This window comes from Rhincodon typus, chromosome 14, assembly GCF_021869965.1.
Source record: "Rhincodon typus isolate 14 chromosome 14, sRhiTyp1.1, whole genome shotgun sequence".
Lineage (NCBI taxonomy): Eukaryota > Metazoa > Chordata > Chondrichthyes > Orectolobiformes > Rhincodontidae > Rhincodon > Rhincodon typus.
Window position 1 is genome coordinate 32,665,861 of NC_063345.1, and position 27,641 is coordinate 32,693,501.

Sequence of the window (27,641 nt, forward strand, 5' to 3'; positions counted from 1 at the left end):
AAAAATGATTCTTCCAACTTAATTTCTTTCTCTTAATTTGTGTTTACTTTTGGCAATGCTCTTAACTGCAGCTAGCCCAAAAGGCAATTTAGAGTCAGAGTCATGCAGCACAAAAATCAACCCTTTGATCCAACTCATCCATGCTGACCAGATATCCCAATCTGATCTAGTCCGGTTTGGTCCATATCCCTCTAAACCTTTCCTATTCATATTTCCATTCAGATGCATTTTAAATGATGTAATTGTACCAGTGTCCACCACTTCCTCTGGCATCTTGTTCCACACATGCACCACTCTCTACGTGTAAATTTACCCCTCGGGTCCTTTTAATATCTTTCCCCTCTCACCTTAAACCTATGCTCTCTATTTTTGGATTCCTCCACCCTAGGAAAAACACCTTGGCTATTCACCCTTTCCATACCCCTCATGATTTTATACTCCTCTAAAAGGTCACCCCTCACCCTCCGATGCTCTAAGGAAAATAGCCCCAGCCTATTCAGCCTCCCTACAGCTCAAACCCTCCAGTCCCAGCAACATCCTTGTAAATCTCTTCTGCACCCTCTTAAGTTTAAAAACATCCTGCCCACCGAATTGTTATGCAGTATTCTAAAAATGGCCTCACCAATGTCCAGGTCAGCTGCAACATGGATGTCCCAACTCCTACACTCAATGTTCTGACTCTCTGCCACTCCTCAGCCCATTGGCCCATCCAATCAAGATCCTGTTGTACTCCGATAATCTTCTTCACTGTCCACTACACCACCTATTTTTGTATCATCTGCAAACTTACTAACCATACCTCCTTTATCCATATCCACATTTATTTAAATGAAGAAAAGCAGTGAACCCTGCATTGATCCTTGTGGCACACCACTGGTCACAGGCCTCCAGTCCAAAACGCAACCCTCTACCATCAACCTCCACCTTGTACCTCCAAGCCTGGCATTCCAGTCAGATGCTGTCTGCAAGTACTGCATCCATTTCTGGTTAATGAGATAAAAGAACTGGAGACATCCAATCACAAGTAACATTGCAAAGGAGAGGAAATGTGCTGCCTAATATTCTTTCAAATTAAACCAAGTGCAAGACAGGATGTGACAGGTTCAAATCAGAGAAAGGTAAATTTATGACTGATCAAGAAATCCTTCCAAAGAGGCCAAAGTTCACAATTCTGTCTAGGAGCAGTTAAGTGAAAATGGTGGAAGTGAAAGCTAAATGGAGGAGGCATAACGTTATTTCTGAATGGAATAATTAAGATAAGCCAAATGATTCTCATCATTCATCTCACCTTCAGACAGAATGAAGCTTTCCCAACTTTTTCAACTGGAGGAACTGTATAGGCAAATGAGAGCGAGCGAGAGAGTGAAAGAGCGAAAGAGATATATGGAAGAGAGAAATGGTGTGAAAAACATGGGGGAAGAGGATTGGAAGTGCAGATGAGGGGATGTCTATGAGAAAGGGCAAACGATGGAAAGGGAGAAGGAACGTATGCGTACAAGTTCACATAAGGGTCTGAATGGAGGAGAGACAAAACAAGTTAGCATCTCTTAGAGCAAAGGATAGTAAACCTATGAAGGGAAGACAGAAAGCAAGTCAACAGAACAAGAACAGGGAGTGAAAAAAAGAGGTTGAGTGGGTGAAAAAACAGGGAGCGAGTGTGTGCGCGCAAGGGGAGGCAGGAATTAAGAAGCAGACACCATATTTCCCATCATGAACCAACTCACTAAGAAAGGCATAATGAATAGAAATACCTTCAAGAACAGAAGGTCCTTTAGAGGTGAAAGAATCTGATGCAGAAAAAGAGGGTTCAGAAAAAAAAAAGCATTCTGCTAAGATTCAGAATACTGTCATGTCCCTTAATTAGCTTTTTCATTCACACTGACAATTTAATAAGTGCCCCAACTATAACTGATTTTTCAAGTACTAGATACCTGGATGCATAAAAGAAGTTTCTCTCTTATTTAAATATAAGTAAAGAGCATACTTAAGCCATACTGTCACCTAATCATGCTGGATCATAATCATAGCTAAAATTTGCATGCCTTCACAGAAAAGTTTATGCTGTCACAGAATCTTAAACTTTAAAAAAAAGCTCTAATCATTACATTCTTATTTTTGATCATCTCTAACTGCTTATTAGATTTTCCTTCCTTAAAAGATTGTGAACTGAAACTCATGGCTTTTTGGTTTAGTTCAAATGGCATCAGGGAGTGATTTTTGCCACAGGCAGTGAGTGTTTTCCGGCTGAATATTACCAGCTCGCCAAACTAATTGTTGCTCCTCCCCTAGGGATATGTATCACATCCAATTTCTGCTCTATCTTACCATATACTGGTTCCAGAACAACTTGCCGCTTAGCAGTTATCTGTCCTAAGACCAACATTCTTTGTATCCTCACCATCTTTGAATGCTTGTTGCTCATCTGGAAGAGCACTGGTATTTGGCAGCTATCCGTCACTCTGATACAAGCAGCAAGGAGATGGAAGAGAAGGGGTAGCTAGCACCATGTTACTCAGAGAGGGACCTGAAGGTCCTAGCTGATGGGGTTTGGACCACCAGAGAAGGTTCCATCACCAGACGATACCAGGCTGGTCAGAGATAGCCACTTGTGTTAGTTCCACCTCCCGAGGACGGAGCTGCAATGCTGAAAGGTCTAGGATCTTCTCTGCTCTGTCAAGTATCATACTCTGCTCTCTCTCTCTCTTACTCCATCCCTGCCACTGCACAACCCAAAAAACATGCCCTCCATATGCACCAACAGTAACAGTCGTGCTATCCATTTACATCTTTCTTATTTATCTCATTTATGCAATTGCAGAAGACATTCTATGACCAGGCAGAATGACAGTGTGGTGCCGGTTGGGGGCGGGGGGTGGGGGGGGTGGGAAGAGAGAGAGAGGTGTGTCGCGATATTGTGTCCTCACTTCCTTAGACAGACGAATCCTTGTCCTTACAGAAGAGGAATGGGGACTGCTCCTGCAGGGATGCTGAAATGTCCATGACCCACCAGCTGAGTAAGCACAGCTCATCATTCCACTGCAAAAGCTGACATTAACCAAAAAAGTGTCAACGCCTGCAGGGAACACGACCCCTAACCACTAGGCAGAAAGCCTTTTGTTTTTAATTGCATTACAGCTGCACCAAGCCACCAGGGCACACTCATGGAGACCCGGCTGCAAGTCCCAGAGGAGGTGTCATCAACTGCTGGTGACAGTGATGACTCTCCGGAGGAAGCATCAGCAAAGTATCTGAAATAAGTCCAGGAAGGCCGGTATCCAGTCACCAAGTCACCCTATATTTACACGTGCATAATACATGACACTGATCCAGCGGGTACAGAGCTGGCTCCTAAAGCAAACAGAACGCCTGACACTACTGTTCTTATCTATCAGTCAGGACTCCCTCATTGAACCGACTTAAAACCCCCAAAAAAGAAATCACTCAATGAGGTCCACCTGGCTGACCTCATTCCAATCACCATATATTTTCCTCCAGCACCCTCCACCAGATGAGAGTCAGGGTCTAGGCATCTGTTTAGCCCCCAGTGGATGACCAGTGGTGTTAATTGTGAGGAACTTCATAGAAATGCATAGGGAGGGGCAGCAGTAATAGACAAATGTACAAGATGCACTGAGAAGCTTGAGAATGCAGCACCTCCTCCATATCTGCCTCCATGGACAGGTTGGCAGCCGCAATACAGAGGTTGAGTACTGTCAAGGGATATTGGAGAGAGGCATTGCTCTCCATAGTCCCAGGCACTGATCCTCAGTTATGAAGGCAGGGTGAGAATGGGGCAGCTGGCCAGACCTCTCAGAGATGCACCTCTCCCTTCTCGGTGCCCATTCCATCAACCAACAAGCTTCACGTTTTGCCAGGTCATCACCCAAGTCACCAAATGCACTTCCACTTGCTCACCATCCTGCATCCTCTACCCTGCAGAACTACTCCCCTATGACTTTCAGGCTTGCTGCTCTGTTTGCTGCAGATGTCATGTGTTTGGTATGAATGCTGCTGCCAATTATGCTATGACAACATGCATGCACCCTTAACTGAGGAACTGATGCACAGCCCCTGGCCACCTACCTGGTTGTGAGACTGGGCCAACTACCATTGCAAGGCACGGCAGGGCAAGGCACAGCATGCATGCTGTGAGCAGGCACGCCTGTAGGTACCAGGTGAAAGTGCACTAAAAGAGCAAGAAGAGTTGCCCTGGTAGACAGCCTGATCCATAACATGCTTTGGGTTCCTGTTGCTGCTCAGTACACGTACCCAATGCTCATAATAAAATACTGGCTGCCGGTATGCCCTGCTAGACAAGTTTGGGCTTGCAGGCTGCACTGCTGGTATATTGCAGAAATGCCAGGATGATGGCAATGGCTCCGTGAAAGTCAGGCATTAGTGTTCATGGTAGAAAGGTGTGTGTGCGCTCATTAATTGTGCCCTACTCTGCAATTTGGCCTCGGGCAAAATGGAGGTGTTTGGAGGTGGCAGTGAATCCACTAAGCACCTGTTTTCTGGTTTTCCTGATGCCTAGTTTGGCAAGATCACAACTGGAATATTAATGATCAACAAGGACCTTTTTGATCACTAGTTCCTGTCAATTTGAAATTCACCAGTTATTGGCAAGAATCTCAGCATGCTGCTTGTGGAAAACGTAAAACATAAAACATAGATTAAGATGATCTTGAAGTAAAGATGTACTTCACCAAACATCTCGCCCAATTCTGTCCCACATCTTACCATTGCCCACAACATTCAGACCTCTAAGATTCTGACCAAACTTTTAAACTCAGTTATCATGCAAACTAACTGCAACAATTAAAGGTAGAGAGAGTGTAGGATAATGTAGCCCATCACAGAATTAATATAAAAGTTCAGATTCTACATGGAAATGGAATTAAAATTGGTAGCTCTAGGTTGCATGGTGAAGCTAGAATGATTGTTCAAATAAATTGCATTCTGTGTTGTAATTTCTACAATTCTAACCACAGATAGATCAAAATAAGCCGCCATTGCACTGCAATGATTATGCATTTTAGATACCTGCATTAAAGATGTCTACCTCAGGAAAGTGTTCAACGTTTGTAGATGTAGCAGGACTTGGCTCAGGAAAAGAATTGAATACATCTAGGAAAAAGTTACAGGAATTATATATAGTACCAAAATTTCTTTTCCTCCACCATCTCATCCCATAAATTTTTACAAATATGAATGGTATCCATTTAAAACAATTAACATGGGTCTAGGCCCGAAACATCAGCCTTCCTGCTCCTCTGATGCTGCTTGGCTTGCTGTGCTCATCCAGCTCTACACCTCGTTATCTCAGATTCTCCAGCATCTGCAGTTCCTGCTATCTCTCTCCAACACAATTTTTCAAATACTTTACATTTTTGACATTTCAGAACTGAAGTACATTTAAAACTATTTTTAATTTGGTACATAGATTCTTCATAGTTTTAATGAGGAAATAAAATGGTCGAAGTAACTTTTTTGAAAAACTGTCCATCCAAATAAACTTTGAGGGGCTGGCGCCAAAAATATGAAAATGTTTATTCCTGCAGTCCTTTAAAAATTGACAGCCGTAACAACACAATTTGGTAAGTTACCAGCTTAATATTTTAGAACCTAAATTACACAGATCTGAAAGATGTGTGAAAATTCAGAAACACCAGTGCACTTGCCAAAAAGTCAAATGTAAATTGGAGTACTAAGTTTGATTGTAGTGTCCAATGTTTGAATAAGTAGTAACAGGACGAGAGGGTCAGATTTCCTCATACATATATTATATAAAACTTTTAGACAGCCATGTTTTTAAACTACTTATTCAGCCCTTCTACCATCCAATAATTACGGAAACTAGCAGTAGAAAAACCTTCCAACACTAGCACTTTCAATATTGAAGTCTAAATAAAATGTGAGACTAAAGCACATTTTGTAAATGATAGAACTGAGCAAACACCAGGCCAGCCACTCATTTATAGAAATATAGATAAAAATCACCCAAAAAGTCTTTCACACAAACAGTCCAAGCAAGATGCAACAAATGAGGTACTCTATGCCAAGAGTATGAGCAAAGCACTCATGTTTTGAAGGATTATCTCAAATTCATTTCAGATAAATACTGTAAACCTAATTTTATGTTAACATCCAACGGACACTCTTCAACACCTTGAAAGATAAATTCCAAAGTCCGAATGAAATTAGATAAAACAGAAACATCGACTGTATTTATACAGGAACATACTCAAGTCACTTTTTCAGTATGCCTCACCATACTACTCACCATTCTGTTGGTGCTGAAAACTTCAGGGCCACTTATTTATGGCACATATAAATTGCTCAAAGTTTACTGGGTAGTGATGGTGGTATTGCTAGGGGAGAGGCAAGTGATGAAGTGGAATAAGGGGAGAAGATGCTGATATGTCCAAATCACAACCTCTCTCAGCACTGTAACTTAAGACACTGCATTGATTAGTTAACTGGCTTCCTCCAAACCTTTGATTAATAGTGAAGCTTTCTATGAACATTGTTACATGTCTGTTCTGAAAGGGCAGATGTTTTCTTGCTATCTTTGAGGCTTTGAACTCATTTCAGAAGTAATAGTCAAAAGTTACGAGAATAATTCTAAATGCAAAGATATTTAAATCTAGATACTGTATTAAAATTGCAACACTTAATTCAAAATAAATTTTATCACAGGATTAATGAGTGTAGTATACCCCTTTTTTTTCAAAAAACTCAAGTCAGGGTAAACACCAAATTTGATATTTTCAAGTTTTGGATTGCAGAAGAGGGAAGAGAAGGTCAAGTTGAAGCAGACAAGAAAACACAAACACAATAGGCCATCTACTGTTGAATCTTGGCATTACTGGTCAAGTTCCTAACAGGTTTCTTGTACTGGTACTTATTCTGCAAGGTACTCGAGTGTAGAGTTGATACAAACTTAAGATGAATTGCCACAAGCCCATATTAGTTTTGTTCAATTCTGGACAGCAATAATTCAGCATTACTTTTGATTTTTGAAATTACTTTCAGAGAACCAATACAACTGTATAAGTGGATTTACACAAGAACTAGGAGCAGGAGTAGGCCGTCTGGCCCTTCGAGCCTGCTCCGCCATTCAATAAGATCATGGCTGATCTTTTTGTGGACTCAGATCCACTTACCCGCGTTCTCACCGTATCCCTTAATTCCTTTATTGTTCAAAAAAAACTACCTTATCTTTAAAAACGTTTACTGAAGTAGCGTCAACTACTTCACTGGGCAAGGAATTCCATAGATTAACAACCCTCTGGGTGAAGAAGTTCCTTCTCAATTCAGTCCTAAATCTGCTCCCTCCAAGCTTGAGGCTATGCCCTCTTGTCCTAGCTTCACCTGCCAGTGGAAACATCCTCTCTACTTCTATCTTTTCTATTCCCTTAATAATTTTATATGTTTCTATAAGATCCCCCCTCAATCTTCTGAATTCCAATGAATATAATCCCAATCTACTCAGTCGCTCCTCATAAGCCAACCCCCTCAACTCCGGAATCAACCTAGTGAACCTCCTTTGCACCCCCTCCAGTGCCAGTACATCCTTTCTCAAGTAAGGAGACCAAAAACTGCACACAGTACTCCAGGTGTGGCCTCACCAGCACCTTGCACAGCTACAACATAACCTCTCTGCTTTTAATTTCAATCCCTTTAGCAATGAAGGACAAAATTCCATTTGCCTTCCTAATTACTTGTTGTACCTGCAGACCTACCTTCTGTGATTCATGCACATGTCAACTATGACCGATGAGTATGTATTCGGACATGTTCCATCCTTTAGTTGAAAGAAAATATGGTATTTCTAGACAAAGCTAAAACACAAAAGGACTACAAGATTTAACTCAGCTGATTCAAATTTAGATTTTGCTTCCCTTCCCTCAGAGTCCAAAATACATAATCAGAAAGGAAACACCTATTTCCAAGCTAAATGAAATCCTGAAGTCAATTTGTATCATTCCCACAAGCAAAAATGCAAAACGTTGCCACTTCAAGAAAGCTGTGTGACTAAGTTTTCCTTGAATATTTGAGAACACTGCAAGATGCTTAGGTAAAAACTGAACTACATTACTTAGTCTGGAATGGAAACCTCTCACTGTACTCATTATATACAGCATTACCAGTCCAAACTTTACATCTTCACCGTTACAATACAGGGCCAGCAAGCCAAACCAAATCAGCCACACTATCACTGGATTTGCAACAGTAAAATTGAAACATTCAATGACCATCAAAATTACTCAACTGCTCCCAACCAGACTTTACAAATAATAAATCTTAGATATCAAGTTTATAACTTCAACAATTTATTAATAATGTAATTTTGGAACAGCATAGCTGAACAACCCAATTTAATTAATATCTAGATCTAAAGTTCAATCATCTTTGATCATAACCCCCACTCTCACTTACAAAGATACAGTTAAAGGAATAAAAAAAGGAAATTGAAGAATTGTAATTTTCAGTTCAATATTAATTTCAAATGAAGGATTCACGGCTTCAGAAATCCTTGGACAATGGGTTGTTAACAGGCAAGTAGAATAGTCTATCTTACTTGAATTCCGTGTCACTGGTTAAGGCAAACAGTTTCAGCAGATTAGATTTCTTTTCTCAGAACATTCGATAACTGGAGAGAAACTAGGGGGTAGAGAGAGCAAAATGAGGCAGCCCATTCTCCGGAAGTTTTCAAAAATAGTGCTACATTCTGCTAAAACCCAATCAGAACCATTTCTCTTTTTTAAACTTCCTTTCAATCAATATTCTTTGTAGTTGTCCAGTTAGCACAGATCCTTCCTTGAATTCAACATCCAAATCAGCTACCAGTCCCAAACAAGACAACACTTCTGTGCCAATTCATCTAGTATTCTTAGAGTAGTAGTTAAGTTGCATTATTCTTCAAGCCAGTTCCCAACAGAAAACATCTGCCTCTGAATACTTACTTGTTTTAAAAGAGAAAAGAACGAAGTTCAATTCTTAACTTGAACTCTCAGCTCCAAACCAAATATAATAAGAGAAACAGATGGTCTCAACAACCCTCAAATTATTTAAGGATTTTTCTTCCTTTAGTACACTAAAAGGAGTGTAACTTGGATGCCCTGTCTCAAAGATCAAGAGAAAGAAAAACTGTTATCTTCAACTTTCTCTTGGCACCTAGTTTTCTCTCTGGTTTCTAACCAACGGAGTCCTCAATCACTCCATTCTTGCCTTAAAATACTTCTCTCCATCTCAATCCATTCTTTTTGTCTACGAGACCTTCAAACTGTTACAAATGGCTGAAATTTACTAGAAATCAGCTAAGTGTGGAGTTTTGTGGAGGATTTCTCTAGGTGATCTCTAACGAGCTCTCACATAATTCTCTGCTGCTCATCTCATTTTGAATGCACCATGCCTCTGTGGTGCTATGCTTGCACTATGTTCTCGGAGGAAAACCCAGCAGTGTAGAAAGAATGACACTTGGCGTTCTGCAGGGATGAATGCCACATCTTCTCTCGGTTACCTCACACTCACTAACTTTGCCACTGCACACGTCACCCATCAAGGCTCATGGTTGAACACGTTCGACATTGCAAACAGCTTCTTCCTTTAATGGGTCTCATCCGCTCCATCCTGCCACATAACTAAATCTTCTTGCCCTCTGCACTTTCTATTCCTTCGCCTTTCTCCAACTACATCAACACGAACTGCAGTACCAGCCATCTCCATCGCACTCAATCTGTCATTTTGTCTCATTGCGGGACAAAATGGTCCACAATAGGGCTGAAAGAGACGGCGTGCCCGACCTTCATCTCATCAGCTAATACAAAGAGATAACCCTTTAGCTTGCAAGAGAGGATAAAGAGAGCTAAGGCAGGATGCCGGGATCTGCATCCTGGCAACAAAATAAGATTAACTGTAAAGTGCTGCGCTGCTCTCCTATTCTACTAATCATATTGTGATAACCCCTTTAAGGGCCACGGGGATTCACTAATCTCCCTGTAGAGCTTATGGAGTACAAGTTCTCTTGATAACAGGCAATGACCTGCTCAGCTGTAATTCATCACCCAAGTCAGAAAAAAAAGACCCAAATTGCCCATAATGGGTTTTGCTTGTAAATATTTAATTGGCTACATGGGTGATTACTGTTGCTGGATAGTAGTGTACAAAACAAAAAGTCAGAGTGATTTTGGTGGTGGGAAAGTCTAAGTCTTTCATTTGTGCAAAATTGCACTGGAGTATAAAAGAAAATAAATTGAATAAAAGCAGAGCCACTATGGCACTTGTGGCACAGTGGTAGTGTTCCTACCTCTGGTAATGGAGACCTGGGTTCAAATCCCACCCTACTTCAGAGGCAGATAACTATCTCTAAAAGATTGATTAGAAAAAAGAAAATAAACTGGCCAATTGGTACTCAAAGGTTTGGATTAGAGATCTAAAGCTTGTCTTAGATAATAAGAAGATGATAACACAATGGTCACCCTGAAGTAACAGAATACTTAATTAAAAATAATGTGTATATCATGCATAGATCAATCATTCAGCTCAACTGTTTTGATTTAAAATAAAAACATGGCAATCTTTTACTCTGGAACACTGCCATTTCCGGGTCACTTCATTTGAGGAATTAATTCATGACAGAGGGCAAATTGGTGCAGATGAACCATTTTTCTGTAGCAGGGGATCCCTGCAACATTGTACAACCCTGTGAAGCACAAGGTTTTGCTAATATGTGAAGACGGAAGGTGGGTGTTGGCCCTATTATAAACACGTTTCTTCACCAGGACAACTAATGGAACCACTCAAAAATCTCTTCATGGACTCTCTTGATAGAATAGAATCCTTCAGCTTGTGACTATGAACATATCATCCTCCAAAGGAAATGTCAGACGTTGATGAGCATGATGAAGCAGCGTAGCATTCAATACATTTGCTTATGCCAGTATAGTATTGCCCATCTCCTGGTTAAAAGAAAGATATGCACTCCCAAGAGTTCTTCTGGAGCAGCAGTAGTATCCTTGCCTCTGGACCAGAAGACTCAGGTTCAACTCCTATGTGGAGAGGTTTGTTATAACATCTCTGAACAAATTGATTACAAAAACATTTAAAGTCAGAGTCATTTGTGGCAGTGTCCCTACCTCTGAACTAGGAGGGATGGGTTCATGTCCCATCTACTCCGGAGAGGTGTAATCATATCTCTGAACAGATTATTTTTGAGCCTATTTTCTAATCAAATTAGACCTAGCAGTGGGCTGTGGAGGGTGTCATATTTGCCAACTGTCTGCCCTTCTTCTGCAGTTATGTTTGTCACTGGATATCAGTGGAGAAGGAGCATGCAGTGTCCATTAATGTGCTCAATGCCTTTAGAGAAAGGTGGACACCGTAGAGGATACTGTACTTTATTTTCCCCGTCCAACTTCATTTTGATTTAGCCCCTGCCTTCTCTCCCTACACCACCTACCACCCACCACCCTCCACCTCACTTTTGATGGTTTGCACTACCCTTAATGGGCTTTCACGTAAATATTAAATTGGCTGAATGGGTAACTACTGTAGTGATTAGCAGTTTACAAAGAACAGTCATGGTGATTTTGGTGGTGTGAAGATTGCTCAGTTGTGAAATAGCAACTTCTGGGGAGGAAAAAAGAAAAAAAAAAAGATGTAGATAGCACTTCCAAATAAAACAAAAGAAAAAATCCCAGACAATGTTTTAGTGGCAGGAAAGTTGTTTAGTTGTGTGTGATAGCACTTCCAGATATGAAAGAAAAAGTAAAGCAGACCCAGGGGTTCTTGTGGCACAGTGGAAGTGTCCCCTATCCTGCAACCCTACTAATCTATCTAGCCTACACATCCCTGGATACTATGGGCAATTTAGCATAGCCAATCCACCTAACCTGCACAATTTGGACTGTGGGAGGAAACCAGAGCATCCGGACAAAACCCATGCAGACACGGAGAGAATGTTCAAACTCCACACACAGTCATCAGAGGATAGAATTGAACCTGGGTCCCTGGTGCTGAGGCAACAGTGCTAACCACAGCAACCACGTCGCCCCAAACCACAGACCTGGCTGGAATGGAACCCAGATGTTGAAGAGACATCTTATGGCACCTTAATGGCATCTGTGGAAGAAATTATTGCATTGCTGACAGGTATTTTCTAATCAACCTGTTCAGAGATGTTATTTACACACCTCTGGAGCATATGGGACTTGAACCCATGTCTCCTGGCCCAGAAGCAGGAATACCATTGCGACACAAATATGCTGAACATCATGACATGGTATTCTGACCCCTACCTCCATTTGTGATATAGTGCCACATACCTTGGAAGACGAGCAACTGTGTCTCTCTTGCACTTTTGCCACAGCAGGAGGGCACCTTTAGCAGGAATCTCTGCATTAGGAGGCTACACTGCAGCCACTTATGAAATGGAGAATTTGACTCCAATCAGCTGCGTTTTTGCCTCAAGCACATCTACCTGTTATCAGGCTTTTTTTCTATTACAAGCCTACCTTGGCAACTACATCATCTTCTCTTAAGCCTCACTCTATGTTGAATCTGAAAGAGATTCAAATTCTTAACCAATTTCCCTGTCTCAATCCTATATGAAATTTCAACTCATCCAAAATGTTGCTGCTTGTGCCTTCATTCAACTTCATTACCACGTTCGGTCTTTGATCCCTGGACCTCTAATATCTCAGCCTCACTTTCAAATGTTTCAAAGGCTTCATCCCATTCTAATCGTATGTCTGCGTTTCTTCCAATGTACCAGTAGTGGCTCCACACTCAACCACTAGTCCAGTGGTCTCTGGAACTTCACAGTCAGTTCTTTTGGCTTTTCATTTTTCTGCCGATCTAATACCATGCTTTTTATTCCACTATTCTAAGCTTCCACAATTTTCCCTTTCCCTTCTTAGCACTCAGTTTATTTTCCTTAATTTAAATCAGATATTAACTTAGATGTGAGGAGCTGTTGAAAATATACACTACTGTACTTTCAAATAAATTATATAATAGCAGAGATTTTGCTGTCAGCAGTAAATGAACAGGTGCTTGAATTCTGATGGGTCATTGGACCCAGAATGTTAACGCTGTTTTTTCACAGATGAGGCAGCACAGTGGCTAGCACTGCTGCCTCACAGCACCAGGGACCCAGGTTTGATCCCAGCCTTGGGCGACTGTCTGCGTGGAGTTTGCACATTCTCCCTGTGTCTGCGTGGGTTTGCTCCGGTTTCCTCCCACAGTCCAAAGATGTGCAGGCTAGGTGGATTGGCCATGCTAAATCGCCCGTAGTGTTCAGGGATGCGTAGATTAGGTGGGTGAAAGAGGGATGGGTCTGGGCAGGATGCTCCGAGGGTCAGTGTGGACTTGTTGTGTTGAAGGGCCTGTTTCCACACTGCAGGGATTCTATTTAAAAAAACAAAGTTGACAGACATGCTTAGTTTTTTCCAGTAATCTCTCATTTCGTTTCTGATTTGCAGCATCCACAGTTCTTTGTTATTTTTTTCATACCTACAGTTGTATACCTACAGCTGCCCACAGGCTCTGTGAGCTTTTAAAACAGCACCAGTAAGTCTGATGAATCATGGGTCCAACTACAGGGGATCTGTAAGAGCAAACAGCTCCAGCAACTGTGTCTCTTATTTAATAGGTTGGAATGAAGCACAAGGATCAAATTATTTTTAAGGCTCCTCTAAAGACTGAGGGATACTTTGATTTTTGGGGCTATATTTTTGTTTTCAGGGGTCCTTTATCATTTCATAAGCTCTTTCAATAGATGATGCAGTTGTGCTCATGTTGCGTTTTGTGGGCAGCTTCTTTAAACAGATGAAAATAGTACAAATAACAGATTGCAAACATTGATACATAAAGATTATTAAATCTTTTAATTTGGAATCTATAAATAATATTTTAATTTATTATACATCTCTCCTACTCCATATCTTTTTTGCATTCACCAAAATAAATAACTGAATGCAAACATTGTGTAAAAAATATGCAATAGTAATGCTAATTTTCTAGGAATTATGATTGCTGTAACTAGGAAAATACAATTCATAAATAGCTTCCTTAAAACCATACTGAATGCACGATGTTGGTCTAGGTAAACATTATTTGCAGATCATCCACCTGTGTTTACTTCACTTCTATGCATAAAATACATTTAAGCCTTAGCAGATTTCCTCACCTTTACTGAAAGCTCACCTGTCTGCCCTTTCCTCTCAGCGTGTTGAATAATACATATGATTACAGCTCCAATGGATAAAGTTACACAATGAATAAAGATTTGTGGTAACAACCTTCCAATCATTCGCGAATCAACTGACATCCAGTATGGTGTTCTGTCCCCTTCCCAGCCAACATAGACTCTGCTTCAAACCACCGCCATCTGCTCAACACCTCCTCCCATCTGACACTCTGATTTGCTTCACTTCCCCTTATCCCCCAACACTGTGGGTCTGCACACATTCCCCTCCTCACTTGGATTCTGTTCTCCATCTTCCCAGCCAATACTCGGGTTCTACTCCATGAGATCAGTGAACACACGAGACTCAGGCTCAATGAGTAATCTCCTCCAAAAAGTATGCTGCTCCTGCCTCTGAAATTTTGCTGCTTGGTGGGCCTAGGGCAAATCCTCCAGCCCCTCAAATCACAGGTCATCCTTCACCCACCCTTGCTCCTCACAAGGTCAGACTGTGGAAGAGCACCAAGCATGGGAGAAAGGGAATTTGTGATTGGTGAAAAGCAGTAGAAACAGAACTATCGACTGGAGGGCAGCTCCTCTCAGATTCTGCGTCTCCTACTTTCTAGGTAACTTCCTTCAATTGGTCACCCAATGACTGAATTTTTGCAGGCACACAGGGGCTTTTCAATGTAAGAATCACTCACTGCCCTATGTATTTTGAGTTGCTGAGGTACACAGTATCTAAACGAGAAAGTGTAAGTTAGAACTCTTCATTCAAATGTTAAATTGTGTAAAAAGAGAATGAGATTCAGAAAGAATGAGCAAGATAAAAGAATTGGGAGACAGAAAAGGTAAAAGTAAAATAAAGTTAAAGTTATTCATTTAAAAAAAAAATTCCAGCAACAAAATCTAAGATATGGAGGTGCCGGTGTTGGACTGGGGTGGACAAGGTCAGAAATCACATGACACCAGGTAATAGTCCAATAGGTTTATTTGAAATCACAAGCCTTCAGAGCGTAGCCCTTTAGTGAGTTAAGTAAATGGAATCTAAACAAGATTCTATGCTTGTAAAAGTGAATTTTCAGTGCCAGAGAGTTTGTTTGATAGCAATGGAGACTGAACTCATTGTTAAAAGTTAAGTTAGAATAAATCCATTTTTTTCTGGCACCTTTAGTACCCAGTGGAGACGGACTGCTTTTCATGTACCTCCATGTGACACTGTTAGAGCAAAGCTTGCGGAGAAGTAGGTCAAAACAGACAGCTTCCAGATATAGGTGTTTATATGTGCATGTACAAGTGGTCAAATTCATTGCCCAATTTACCATGTAATAATGGCGAGCACAGATAATTCATCACTATTGTAGAACAAGTCAAGCCAGTTTTCTTACAATTATAACTGCATTAGATTAGAATGAGATTCTTCACCCAAAATAATGCAAAATAAACACTGTCAAATACACACAAGAGCTCTAGATTCCCTGCTTGTACTGATTGGCAGATCATTTTCTCAGGGAGGTGCAACCTGTACATTTTGGATGCGTTACATCTACAGTGGAAAGGGATCAACATCCTTGTTCAGGTTGCAGGGAGATTTGCTAATACTGTTGAGGTAGATCTAAATTAGATCGGCAGGAGTCTGGGATAATGGCAAGCAGTTAGAGGAGCGAGAAGCCAAGATGGAATTAATGTTAAAACACTAGTGAGCAAATCTGGAAGGCTCAGCAAACAAGCCAGACAAAGAAAGAAGAAAGAGAGTTTAGCAAAGGCTGAGTGAAATATATTTTAAGCAAGGAGCCTGAGGAATGAGAGACTTATCTGAAAGATGGGCAGGATTGACAGCTCTGCATTCCTGATAACAGGTTAATCTGATGAGCTAGACGGAGGATATGGGGTGGGGTTTGGGGTGGTCACAAGATTGGTCAAAAGGATGAATTATAGCCGGAAGGAGAGATAATATCTTGGAAGGAGCATCAAATGAGGCAAGATAGGTAGAAGCAAAAAAACAAAAAAAAAAAAAAAAAAAGGGCAAACATGCTTTGCATGTAGACCATTGGCCTCCCCAAACAGTCAGGAAGTGGTAGGGGTTCAAATATGTAATCAAATTTCAGAAAAAAGTGCAATAATAATAAAGGTGGTGATAGTAACTATTCATATATTACCTGGGATAATTTAAGCATGCAAGGGAGGGAGCAAAATTCTTAAGTTGCATCCTGGAGAACTTTTCTTAGCCCATATGTAGGAAGCCAAACAAGGGAGCAGTAGTTCTGGACCTAATAAGGCACATGGAAGGCATACCATTAGGACAGATAGTCACTATTTCTAAATTAAATTTAGGATAGTTTTGCAAAACAATAAAAATGGGTCAGGAATAAAAGTTTTAAACTTGGAAAAGGCTAATATTACTAAGATATGATTTGACACAAGTGGACTGAAGCAGCTACTTGCAGATAAAACTATGTCACAACAGTGGGAGATATTCAAGGAAGAAACAGAGTACAAGGCAAATATGCACCTATAAGACAAAGGGTGGGCCCAAAACCACAGAACCCTGCATATCAAAAAGGACATGAAGGCTAGGATTAGGTTCTTGTGGCAAATATCGAAGGTTCAATACGACAGAGTCCCTGGAGGAGTATAAACACTGCTGGGGGGGGATTTTAATAAGGAAATTTGGCGAGCTAAGATGGTGCATAGTAAAATATTGGCTGGGGAAAAGAAAGAAAACCCAAAACGACCCACTTGGGGAAATTACTGGCTAGTCAATATAACCTTGCTGTTAGGGAAGTTATTAGAAAGAATTCTAAGGGACAGAATACATTTACACTTGGAGAGACATGGATTAATCTGAAATAGTCAGCATGGATTTGCTAAGGGAAGGTCATGCTTGTCACATTTGAGGGAGGTTACCAGGAGGTGGAGGAGAATAATCCATTTGATATGAATGACATAGACTTTAGCAAGGTTTTTGATAAGGTACCTAATTACAGACTGGTCAAGAAAGTAAGAGCCCATGGGATCCAAGGCAAAGTGGCACAATGGGCCCAAAAATAACAGCGGCAGGAATGAGAGGGGGAGTACTGTTTGTGTGACAGGCCATCTGTTTCTGGTGGGGCTCCGCAGAGCTCAGTGCTGCGGCCTTTGCGGTTTCTGATGTACATTAACAATTTTGACATAAACACAAGGGATATGAACAAGAAACGTGTAGATGACACTCAAACAGGTAGGGTGGTAAATGGTGGGAGGATAGCCGTAAACTGCAAGAGGATATCAACAACTGCTCAGGTGGGAACAAGCAATGGGAAATAGAATTCGATCTAGAAAAGTATAAAGCAATGCTCTTGGGGAGAGCTAACAAATGGCAAGTGATTACACTACAAAATGGTAGGAGCTTGAAAATACTAAAGATCAAAGGGACCTTGTTGTGCATACCTAAAGATCCCTGAAGATAACAAGGAAGGTACATAAGGTGGTTAAGGCGGTGTATGGGATACTTGCCTTTATTGGCCAGGGCACAGAATTCAAAAGCAGGGAGGTTCTGTTGGGACTGTATAAAACACTGGTTAGGCTACAACTGGAGTACTGCATGCAGTCTAGTCACTACATTTATGGAAAGATGAGATTACATGAGAGAAGTTGCAGAGGAGATTCACCAGGATGCTGCCCAGGCTGGAGGGTCTGAGCTGTGAGGAAAGATTGGATATGCTGTGCGTGTTTTCCTTGAAACAGCAAAAGGTTGACATGGTGATAGAGGTATATAAGGTTGTTATACGAGGGCAATAGATAAGGATGGATAGAAACTAGGGGGCATAGATCTAAGATAAAATGTAGAGGCTAAGAGGAGAGTTAAGTAGACACTTTATCAACCAGAGTGTAGTGGGTGTCTGGATTTAATTGCTTGAAAGGATAGTTGAGTCAGAAACTCTCACACTATTTTGACACTATTTAGATTTTCACTTGAGGAGCCAAGCTTCTAGGGGTATGGGATCAGTGTAGTCCGATCTTTATTGACCAGAAATGCTGGCACAATGGGCTGAAAAGGCTCCTTCTGCGCTGTAAATGTCTTTGAAACTATGAGACAGAGGCAAAAAAAAAGTTACTGAAACATTCCATCTTTTGATTTCTGAAACAACTGTTTAATGGGCAAAATGTGCATTCAGATTGTGGTCAAAGACTAGAGGTGATGCACTTAAATTTTAATAACACTGTATTGCTCACCATGCACTCTTTAGGTGCTTCTGACATCTGTCGGCCATCCAGAACAAGTAGTGAAAAACTAATTAGTAACAAATCCTAAAGGAGTCCCTAAAAATGGACCAAGATGAAACAAATGTACCTGGAAGTTTTGAACCAATGATCTCTGGAGGCCTCGATTATGAAAATGTGAATCAAGTCACAGTTTAATAGATAATTTATCAGCCAATCTAGCTCACCAATGGAACCTGGAATTCTTCCCAAATGAGTCCAGGTAACTTTGCAAACAAATGCTGGAAATTGGCTGAACAACTTTCAGTAAAACTACAGTTCTGGTCAATCAAATTCTCAATTGGAATGCTTAAATTTTAACTGACAATGTGAAACCATCAAGGATTGGATGTGCATTTTATAATTGGTGCATCTCCCATTTAGGTTTTTCGGTATCATATTTTGGGAACTTAAACAGGCAGTGACTTTTCATTAAACAGCCAGCTGAAAAAAATCAAAACATCTGATCAAGTTAGCAACGGGGTATATCTTTTACACAAATCTGTATTAATGAGACTTGGATTAAGCAAAAGAATGTGCAAGAATTCCCCTTTACCGCTAAAATGGTGGGCCAATGTCTGCTTTGAAGCAGCATTAGATGCAATTGTGGCTTTTACCACATCTTCAAGAGGTTGCATGTCAAATACATCCAAACGACAGAGTCAATGCAACCATCAGAGGCAGAAAATGGGTCTAATAGATAGAAAAAGAGACATTTGATAGGAACCAATTGTAACCACGTGGTGATAAAAAGCAATAAAGCAGTGACATTCCTAGCAGCAGCAGCTATTTAGACATGATCATTCTCTCTTTGGGCCTGCAAGCAATAGAATTCTTAAATCTTCTGTATACACAGACATGCATATAAACACCCTAACCTGGAACATTGAATAGCTGAAGAATGTAACTGTAATGAAACCAAGTACAGCATACATTTGTCTGGATATTTAACAATTTCCCACCTGCATTTTATCAAAACTGAACTCTCATATCTCTAATGGATTTCACAAAATTTGGAGACTTAATTTTGAATCAGTTTGAACCAAAGTGAAAATTGAAAGTTTCAAAACATACCATCCTGTGCGCATCAAGGGCAACTTCAATAAAATTGAATGAATTGAACAATTAAACAAAAGCTTCCTCCTTATCAGCATCCACACTGTTCAACCACTCAATCTTAATTGCTCCCAATTTTCTAATGGTTTTTACATTTACTAAAGTTAACACAGACAAGGCACTCAAAATCTAATTAAAATTCAGTAATAATTTCAAATGTGGTAATTTAACAGCTGTGCATACAGTAGCTTAATCTTCAGAAGTATTTCAGTGGAGTCCATGCTGATCCACTGCTCTTCAAAAACGTATTTCAGATATTTATACTTCACAAACCTGCTTATAGTATATACATATTTAGATAACATTCATCCAGGTTAAAAGCTTAAATATTTCAAAAATATGACAAGATACTTACTCCTAACCAGAAGATCTAAATTCCAAATGACAGCAAGTATGAGAAAGAAGAAAATTTAACACTGGAAGATCAAATTTAGATGGGAACAGGGAGAAAAGGCAAGAAGGTTTTCAGGGCCTTAGAAGGGATGAATTGGATGGTCATGTTTTTGAAAAGTTTTTCAACTTCATTTTTCATCTTTCTCTGCTTTCTGCTTATTGTAGTGAGGAAAGCGTGGATCAAACACACCAATGACCCGAGTTAGAGATCTGTATGCTAGTATGGAAAAACTTCCTTTGGTGAGGTGGTTGAAGGAAGAGAGGAAATATATTACAATCATAATTTTCAAATGCCATTCAACAGAACTTGCATTTGTATAATACATAAAATTTGATGGGAACAGGTGCAAACGTAATCCTTAAAAACAAACTTAAACTGGAAGCAATGAAAAAGGAGGTCTAATTTTACTGTCCTCTTGTGCAAATTCTACTGCAGATAACAGTTTGGTTTCAAACAGAACATTGTCACGGGCATGAAAAAGGAGAAAGCTGCATTAGAATTGAAGCTAAACATCAGACTGCTAACTAAGTCAAATAAATTCAGGTTGGGTCAAATTTCAAAAACATCAAAAACAATTCAAAATAAGCAAATTTGGAAATTGGTTGTAACAACTTTTCAAAGTACATGCTTAATTCAAGCAATCATTTTGTATTAAAAACACAGTTCTGGCAATGCAAGCCTCAAGCAATAGACTAAAAGAGCACAATGTCCTGCACTATATCATAAAACATTTTAAAAAATGTAAACACAATCGTATCACGTTTGGACACCATGGATGAAAACTAAGCTTCATTACAGCTCAAACTACTTGATTCTGTGTCAATGTCAAAACAAAACAACGCAAGCACTTAAGTTATCACTTAAAGAACCATGACATAAAACTCACTCAGGTATGTTTCAAGCCATCTCAAAAGTTGACTCACAACCAAGAAGGGAAGGATGGCCATCTGCAGCAAGGGCAGGGAATCACTATGCCAAACCTCCCCACCCGCCACATTGGTTGATCAGGCACTGAGTGCCTTTGAAATGGATGACCCTGTCTGTTCACACGGGAATACCACAAGCATTTGGACAGGATTTACTTTCCAAGTATCTCACACAGAATTCTCTAGCTGCTGTTGTGGGAAGTCCAGTGGTGGCGAGTTGGGGCACGGAGCGGTCCCTCCTTTCAAGAACTTAAATCGGTATGGGGAGGGACCACACACACCACCTTCCAGCTTGACTGAATGCACTTTGCCACCAAAATCACAATGGAACAGGGCATTAAATGTACATATGCTCGGCATCGGTTAAACTCGCAGAATTACAGGGATGGGTGGGGGGGGTAAGTCTTGGTGGGATACTCTGCGGAGAGTCGATGTTGACTTGTTGCGTCAAATGGTCTGTTTCCACACTAAGGATTCTAACTGCACCGGGGACGAACGAGAGGAAATTCTAATGTTCTTGAATTTTTGAAACACGTAAATATTAATCCACAGGGAAATTGAACACTCTTCCGCATTACATTGGTGCGGAAACATTCCATTGGTATTGTCATTAAATCTATATTAAAAGGACTGTCTGCACTTGAGGATTATCTTATAATTTTTTAAAAAGTGGTATTATTGTAGTAAGGCAAGTTAAAGTCACGATAATCTTACCAGTCTTAAGTCTTCTCATTAGAGACAGATGACTGGTGGTGGTTTGACCTGAGGGTCGCCATGCCTCAGGTGAGGGGGGAGGTTGAGAAAGAGTCCTTCATGGTAAAAGGGGTTAAAATTGTTTCAGAGATAGCAGGAACTGCAGATGCTGGAGAATCTGAGATAACAAGGTGCAAAGCTGGATGAACACAGCAGGCCAAGCAGCATCAGAGGAGCAGGAATACTGACGCTTCAGGCCTAGACCCTTCTTCAGAAAAAAAAAGACGGAGGAGGGTAATTTCTTCAGGGTAGGCACCTTCAGAAGGGTCTAGGCCCGAAGCGTCAGCCTTCCTGCTCGGCCTGCTGTGTTCATCCAGCTCTGCACCTTGTTATCTCAGATTCTCCAGCATCTGCAGTTCCTGCTATCTCTGAAATAATTTTAACCCCACTGCGAAGCTTCTTCTGAGGATGCCTACCCTGAAGAAGTTACCCTCCTCCCTCTTTTTTTTTTCCTGAAGGAGGGCCTTCCTGCTCCTCTGATGCTGCTTGGCCTGCTGTGTTCATCCAGCTCTGCACCTTGTTATCCCCTTCATGGGGAAGTCAGATTGTGCAAGAATTGAACCCACAACTGAGCTAGGCAACCCTCAATATTGTAGTATATATTAACATATGATCTTCAAGAGTTCAACGGATCGAGTTCATAATGTACTCCAGACACTTAATCCCCATAAGTAGATTTCAATTCACTGCCGGGTTAGAGGCTGCTGGAGTGCAAGTTGATAACTATGCATCAAGTTTCTCCTTTCTTCGTTTTGCTCACTTTACTACCAAAACCCAACATGATGCAGACTGTAGTTATTGCTTCATGCGTTGTGCCAGGAATCAGTGATTGTCAGTGTTCAATTGGTATGTGGCAAATTTATCCCCAAAATTCAAATCCCTTGCTTGGACTTTACACATATTTATGAAGTTTTCTATAACATACAGATTAAACAAGTATACTTCAAGTATGCAATCTCACCAAAAATCAAGAAACAAGTTATGATAACATATGGGAAAAGGCTACTTGAGTTTTGTTTCATAAAATAAGTGTAATTTACATATTTACAGTATCACAAATTTATTTCTGAACAAGTACATATAATTGTATCGCATTCCCTTTACAAATCTATGCCACTTCTTTAGCGCAATCCTGTTACTGATTAGAAAATATCTGCTTGGTCAGAGATGCTATTACACACCTCTAGAGCAGGTGGGACCTAAATAGCAGTGCTCTGGCTACAGGAAAAAGTACAAAGCTTTCGTGGAAAAAAAAAAACTTTCAGCCATTGAGTAACTAAGTGACCTAAGACAATGGAAGTCTCAACTTTGTCTTATTATTATGGATTGCAAAATATTTGTGTTACAAGTTAAGCATGCAAATCTGAGGTATGCAAGTTTTGCAAAATTTGTCTTATTTTTCCTGAAGAGGTAAATGAATTTCAAGATTTCACCTGGGATCAAAATCTGTGTTCAGAGGATTTAGTAGCAAAGATCAAGATCACAATGAGTCCAAAAGAAAAAAAACTTGACTGATGGCGCTGTTGTTTCTGTCTTGTGACAGCAATTTTGAAATAATTATCACCTGTCAGTTCTCAATTTAAAAGAGTACTTTCAGTTGTTCCAAACAGTGAAAGCTCCCCACTTTGCCTCATCAGTGAGGAGGCAAATCTCAATTAATTATCAAAAATAATTATAGATTAATCTTAAACAAAAAAAAAAAAAAGATTTCCAGTTGAAATTCAAACCCGGATTCTACAAACCGCACCAAACCAACATTCTGGCTTAGTGAGTCATTAATTGTTCATATGTTCATTCAGTTGGATGCTGCTTCTACACTATTTATACTGCATTGGATCTTAACTATATATTAGGTTAGTGAGAAAGAATTATCGTATTCTATGTAAAAATAGAGGTGACAGTGTAAAATTGTTCTTTGTCAGTAACGTGAAAGGAAATAGTACTCAACTAGTAGTCTGTATTAGTCCAAAATCAGTGGTTTTCTTTTCCACTAACTTCAAAACTGACTTCTGCCTTGCATGGTATTGACATTGTAAATACATTTCAAAAGTATTTCATTTGCTGTGTTGCGCTTTGGGGACATCTTAGCTTTGAAAAGGAGACTATACAAACGTCACAAAAAAACAGAAATCGCTGGAAAACCTCAGCAGATCTGGCAGCTGGGGTGTCACTAGACCCGAAACATTATCACTGCTTTCTCTCCACAGATTCTGCTAGACTTGGAGTTTTTCCAGCATTTGTTTTTTTTTTGTTTCTGATTTCCAGCATCTATATTCTTTGGTTTTTCTATATAAATTGCTAATTCATCAGGGCCATGAAGAAAGGTCGAGACCTGAAACGTCAACTTTCCTACTCCTCCGATGCTGTCTGACCTGCTGTGCTTCTCTAGCTCCACATTTTATGGAATTTTATGCTGTTGAAAGAGGAGAGGGGAGTAACAGCAAAAAAAAAAAACAAACCTGCATTAGGCTAGAGGGAAGAAGAGGAGATTAGATAAAGATGTCATAGAATGAAAGGCAAAGTGAGTGGCTGACTGGCACAACTAGGACACATACCAACCACATCAACACGTTTTATTTGTAGGAAAAGGAGACAAGCTAAAAGAGAAGTTGTTTGATGAAACAAAAAAAAAGTCAGTGGAGGTAGGACAATGGTCGTAAAAAGGGACCGTTTGGGCCTCTGTTCAAGGTAGTAGAGAGCTTAGAGCATCTCCATTCCCCACCAAAGCAGTCAGAAGCTCATAGTCCAAATATTCTTTCTGGGTGAAGCAGCAATTTACTTGTATTTCTTTCAATTTGGACTATCATGGGCAGCACAGTTGGCTCAGCTGTGGCTGAGATAGTGGGTCAGTGGTTAGTACTGCTGCCTCAGTGCCAGGGACCCGGGCTCGAAGTCACCACCCAAGGCTGAAAGTCTGTGTTCACATTCTCCCCATTTCTACGTGGATTTCCACCAGGTGATCCTGTTTCCTTCCACAGTCTTAAGATGTGGAGGTTAGGTGGATTGGTCATGCAAGGTAGGTGGATTAACTGTGTTAAATTCAAAGGTCAAATGGATAGGACAGGGGGCTGGTTGTGGGTGGGATGCTATTCATTGTTGAATGGTCTGTTTCTGCACTGTCAGGATTCTATTGTATGATTATATTGTATTTACTGTGCACAATGCGTTTTTCTTCACACTGGAGACACCAAATACAGACAGGATAACTGCTTTGCGGAACATTTCACTTAGTCTGCAAGCATAGCTTGAAACTTATAGTCACTTATCGTTGTAATTCAGCACCTTGTTCTCATGTTCAATTTTGTACTCAACCTGCTGCAGTGTTCCAATGAAGTTCAAACAAGCTCAAGAAACACACCTCACGTTCCAATTAATCACTTTATAACCTGCTGCATTCAACAGAGCATGAACTAATCTTTTGTTTTGATTTTATTTGGCCAGGTGGCAGATTGTATCTTGTTTTCACCTGTTTTCAGAGGTGCCATTAACACTTTCCGCTGGACTAACGCAGTTTCTTTACCTCTTGATGCATGAGATCTTCATTTACCCTCTCCTGTCTGCTACCCTTTCCAAGAACTTACTTTCCCCTCTTTCAACAGCATAAAACTCGTCATATTTCTCTCTTCAATTCTGAAGTTACATTAGATTCAAACCGTTATTACTTTCTGTACAGAAGCTGCTAGATGTGCTGAACATGTACAACACTTCAAATTTCCAAAATCTATGGTATTTTGCTTTTATTCCAAAATTCCACTAAATCACAAAACCATTAAATCTCTCTGTATCTCACCTAAACTTCTTGGATTTTAAATAATTGCTAAAAAGAAACACACTTGAAGCATTTCTGATGAAGGGTCTAGGCCCGAAACATCAGCCTTCCTGCTCCTATGATGCTGCTTGGCCTGCTGTGTTCATCCAGCTCTGCACCTTGTTGTCTCGGATTCTCCAGCATCTGCAGTTCCTACTATCTCCCATTTGAAGCATTTGTTTTGCACTCATTGGGACTGGGACACAAGAAACAAAGCTTTGAAAAGGAAGGACAATTTAAAATGCACGTGAAGAGGGTGTTGACTGGTTGGACCATCGTTGGCATGGAGGTGCATCAGGAATTGTTAAATGCCAAATCTCATTAGCGGATTAAACCCAACCCAGGATCTGACTGGCCAGGACATCGCCATAGGGAAATAAAGGGAATGGCAGTCTCCAAAACTCAATGAAAAACATGCAATGTGTGAACAAATTCCTTTTGTACACAACAAGCAAGGTCTTTTGAGAGAATATATATAGCTTCTTGTAATGTTATCTATTTGCATATGTAAGCTCCACCAAATTTTAAATTTGTTTCTGGTGTAATTCTTAGGAATATGATGATACAATGGCTTTACGTAGTACATTCTGTCCTGGGTTTTTTGAAATAATGAGAAAGGTTGAGACAGAGGTGTCATGTGTTCTGTTTGAAGCCAATAAAAGAATGTAGCTTGTGAAGTCTTGAGCTTTTTTTTTTGAAAAATTGGAACAACAGAAGCACCATGAATGGGTGGAATCAGGTTCACACAGAACCAGAGTTTTAGTTTAGTTTTCTGTACTTGTTTGCTACTGCAACATGCTCAACTTCTCTCTCTGCCAGAATTTTCTCTTGATGTTCGTTTCTTCTGGACTGGAGAATCATTGCATGCGAGACAACTTTACTTAATTTGCCTTTGCCTAGGGTATGTTTAAGGGATGATACTACATCGAAACAGTTGCTTTTTAGTCGTTAAATAACCTATTATTCTGTTAAGTTTTCCAATAAAAGTTAAAATTAGACCAATTTGTCTTTGCTCTTATTTTAACGGTAGAGTAAGCATAGTGTGTTTTGCTTAAAGCCGTATAGCATAACCAATTGAATTACATCTGGAACACAGCACCTTACACTTGCCTTTAAGTAAGTTAGGGTCTCAGCTATCCCTTTGATAAATCTGAAGAGGGTTTGGTCTGGACCATAATATCACAGACAAGAAGTCTTAGAGCGATACAGGTCTACAGGCCAGAGAAAGGCCTTTTCACTCACTGAGTCTGCACTGGTCAAAGACAACCACCTAACTGTTCTAATCCATTTTTTTCAACACTTGGCCCACAGCCTTGGCATCGCAAGTGCACATCTAAATACTTAATTGTTGTTGAAGGTTGCTGCCTCTACCACCCTTTCAGGCTGCGTTCCGGATGCCCACCACCCTCTGCGTGAAAAGAATTTTCCTCAAATCCCCTCTAAGCCTCTTACCCCTTATTCTATGCCCCTGGTCACTGATCCCTCCAACAAGTGCAAAGTTTCTTTCCATCTACCCTGCCTATTCCCTTCAAATCTCATACATGTTAGTCATGTCTCCCCCTCAGTCTCCTCTGCTCCAAAGTCAACCCAAGTCTATCCAATGTCTCTTCGTAACAAAACCTCTCCAGCCCAGCAATATCCTGTTACATCTTCTCTACACCCTCTCCAAAGCAATCATATCCCGTATATAGTGTGCAGTTTTGGAATTCACATAACAGTCTAGCAGCTGTCTGATATTTGGATGTAATTCTGCTGTTGGACATGATGTTCTGAGGTGTGCAAGCACAGGCCAGCAGCCCACTGCAAAACAGTTAAAGGCATGCGCTCTTTGATATAGTCTGCCAGCTGCTCGGATCTAAACAAGGCCTCACACCTAACACAAATTGTCTAACCTAAAATGTCACCTCTTCTTTACATTGATAAAGCCTTTAGTTGTCTCAGGGCAGTGACTTGAAAGAAACTCAGGGATTTACATATACATATTGATTCATTAAAACCTTCCAGATGATTAAAGATTTATCATCATCTTAGGTTTGTTTGATACATGCTCATCAGTTGTGTGACCCTTTGATCTTTTACTTATAAATTCTGTTCTGTGTGCTTCTTTGTCACTTCACCTGATGAAGGGGCTACACTCTGCAAGCTTGTGTTTTCAAATAAACCTGTTGGGCTATAACCTGGTGTTGTGTGATTTCTGACCTTGTCCACCCC

The 27,641-nt window shown here is 40.4% G+C and overlaps 1 protein-coding gene across 4 annotated transcripts in view; it reads right to left on the reverse strand.

Moving 5' to 3' along the window:
* Positions 1 to 27,641, reverse strand: part of si:ch211-200p22.4 (phosphatidylinositol-binding clathrin assembly protein) — a 127,983-nt gene that overhangs the window by 27,863 nt on the left and 72,479 nt on the right. For 2 of the 4 annotated variants that reach the window (XM_020511911.2, XM_020511909.2), the window contains one exon: positions 5,044 to 5,127. The exons of the other annotated variants lie outside the window; for them this stretch is intronic. In XM_020511911.2, the coding sequence (XP_020367500.1) occupies positions 5,044 to 5,127 (84 nt within the window). The remainder of the gene's footprint in view (positions 1 to 5,043; positions 5,128 to 27,641) is intronic. 4 annotated transcript variants of the gene reach the window in all.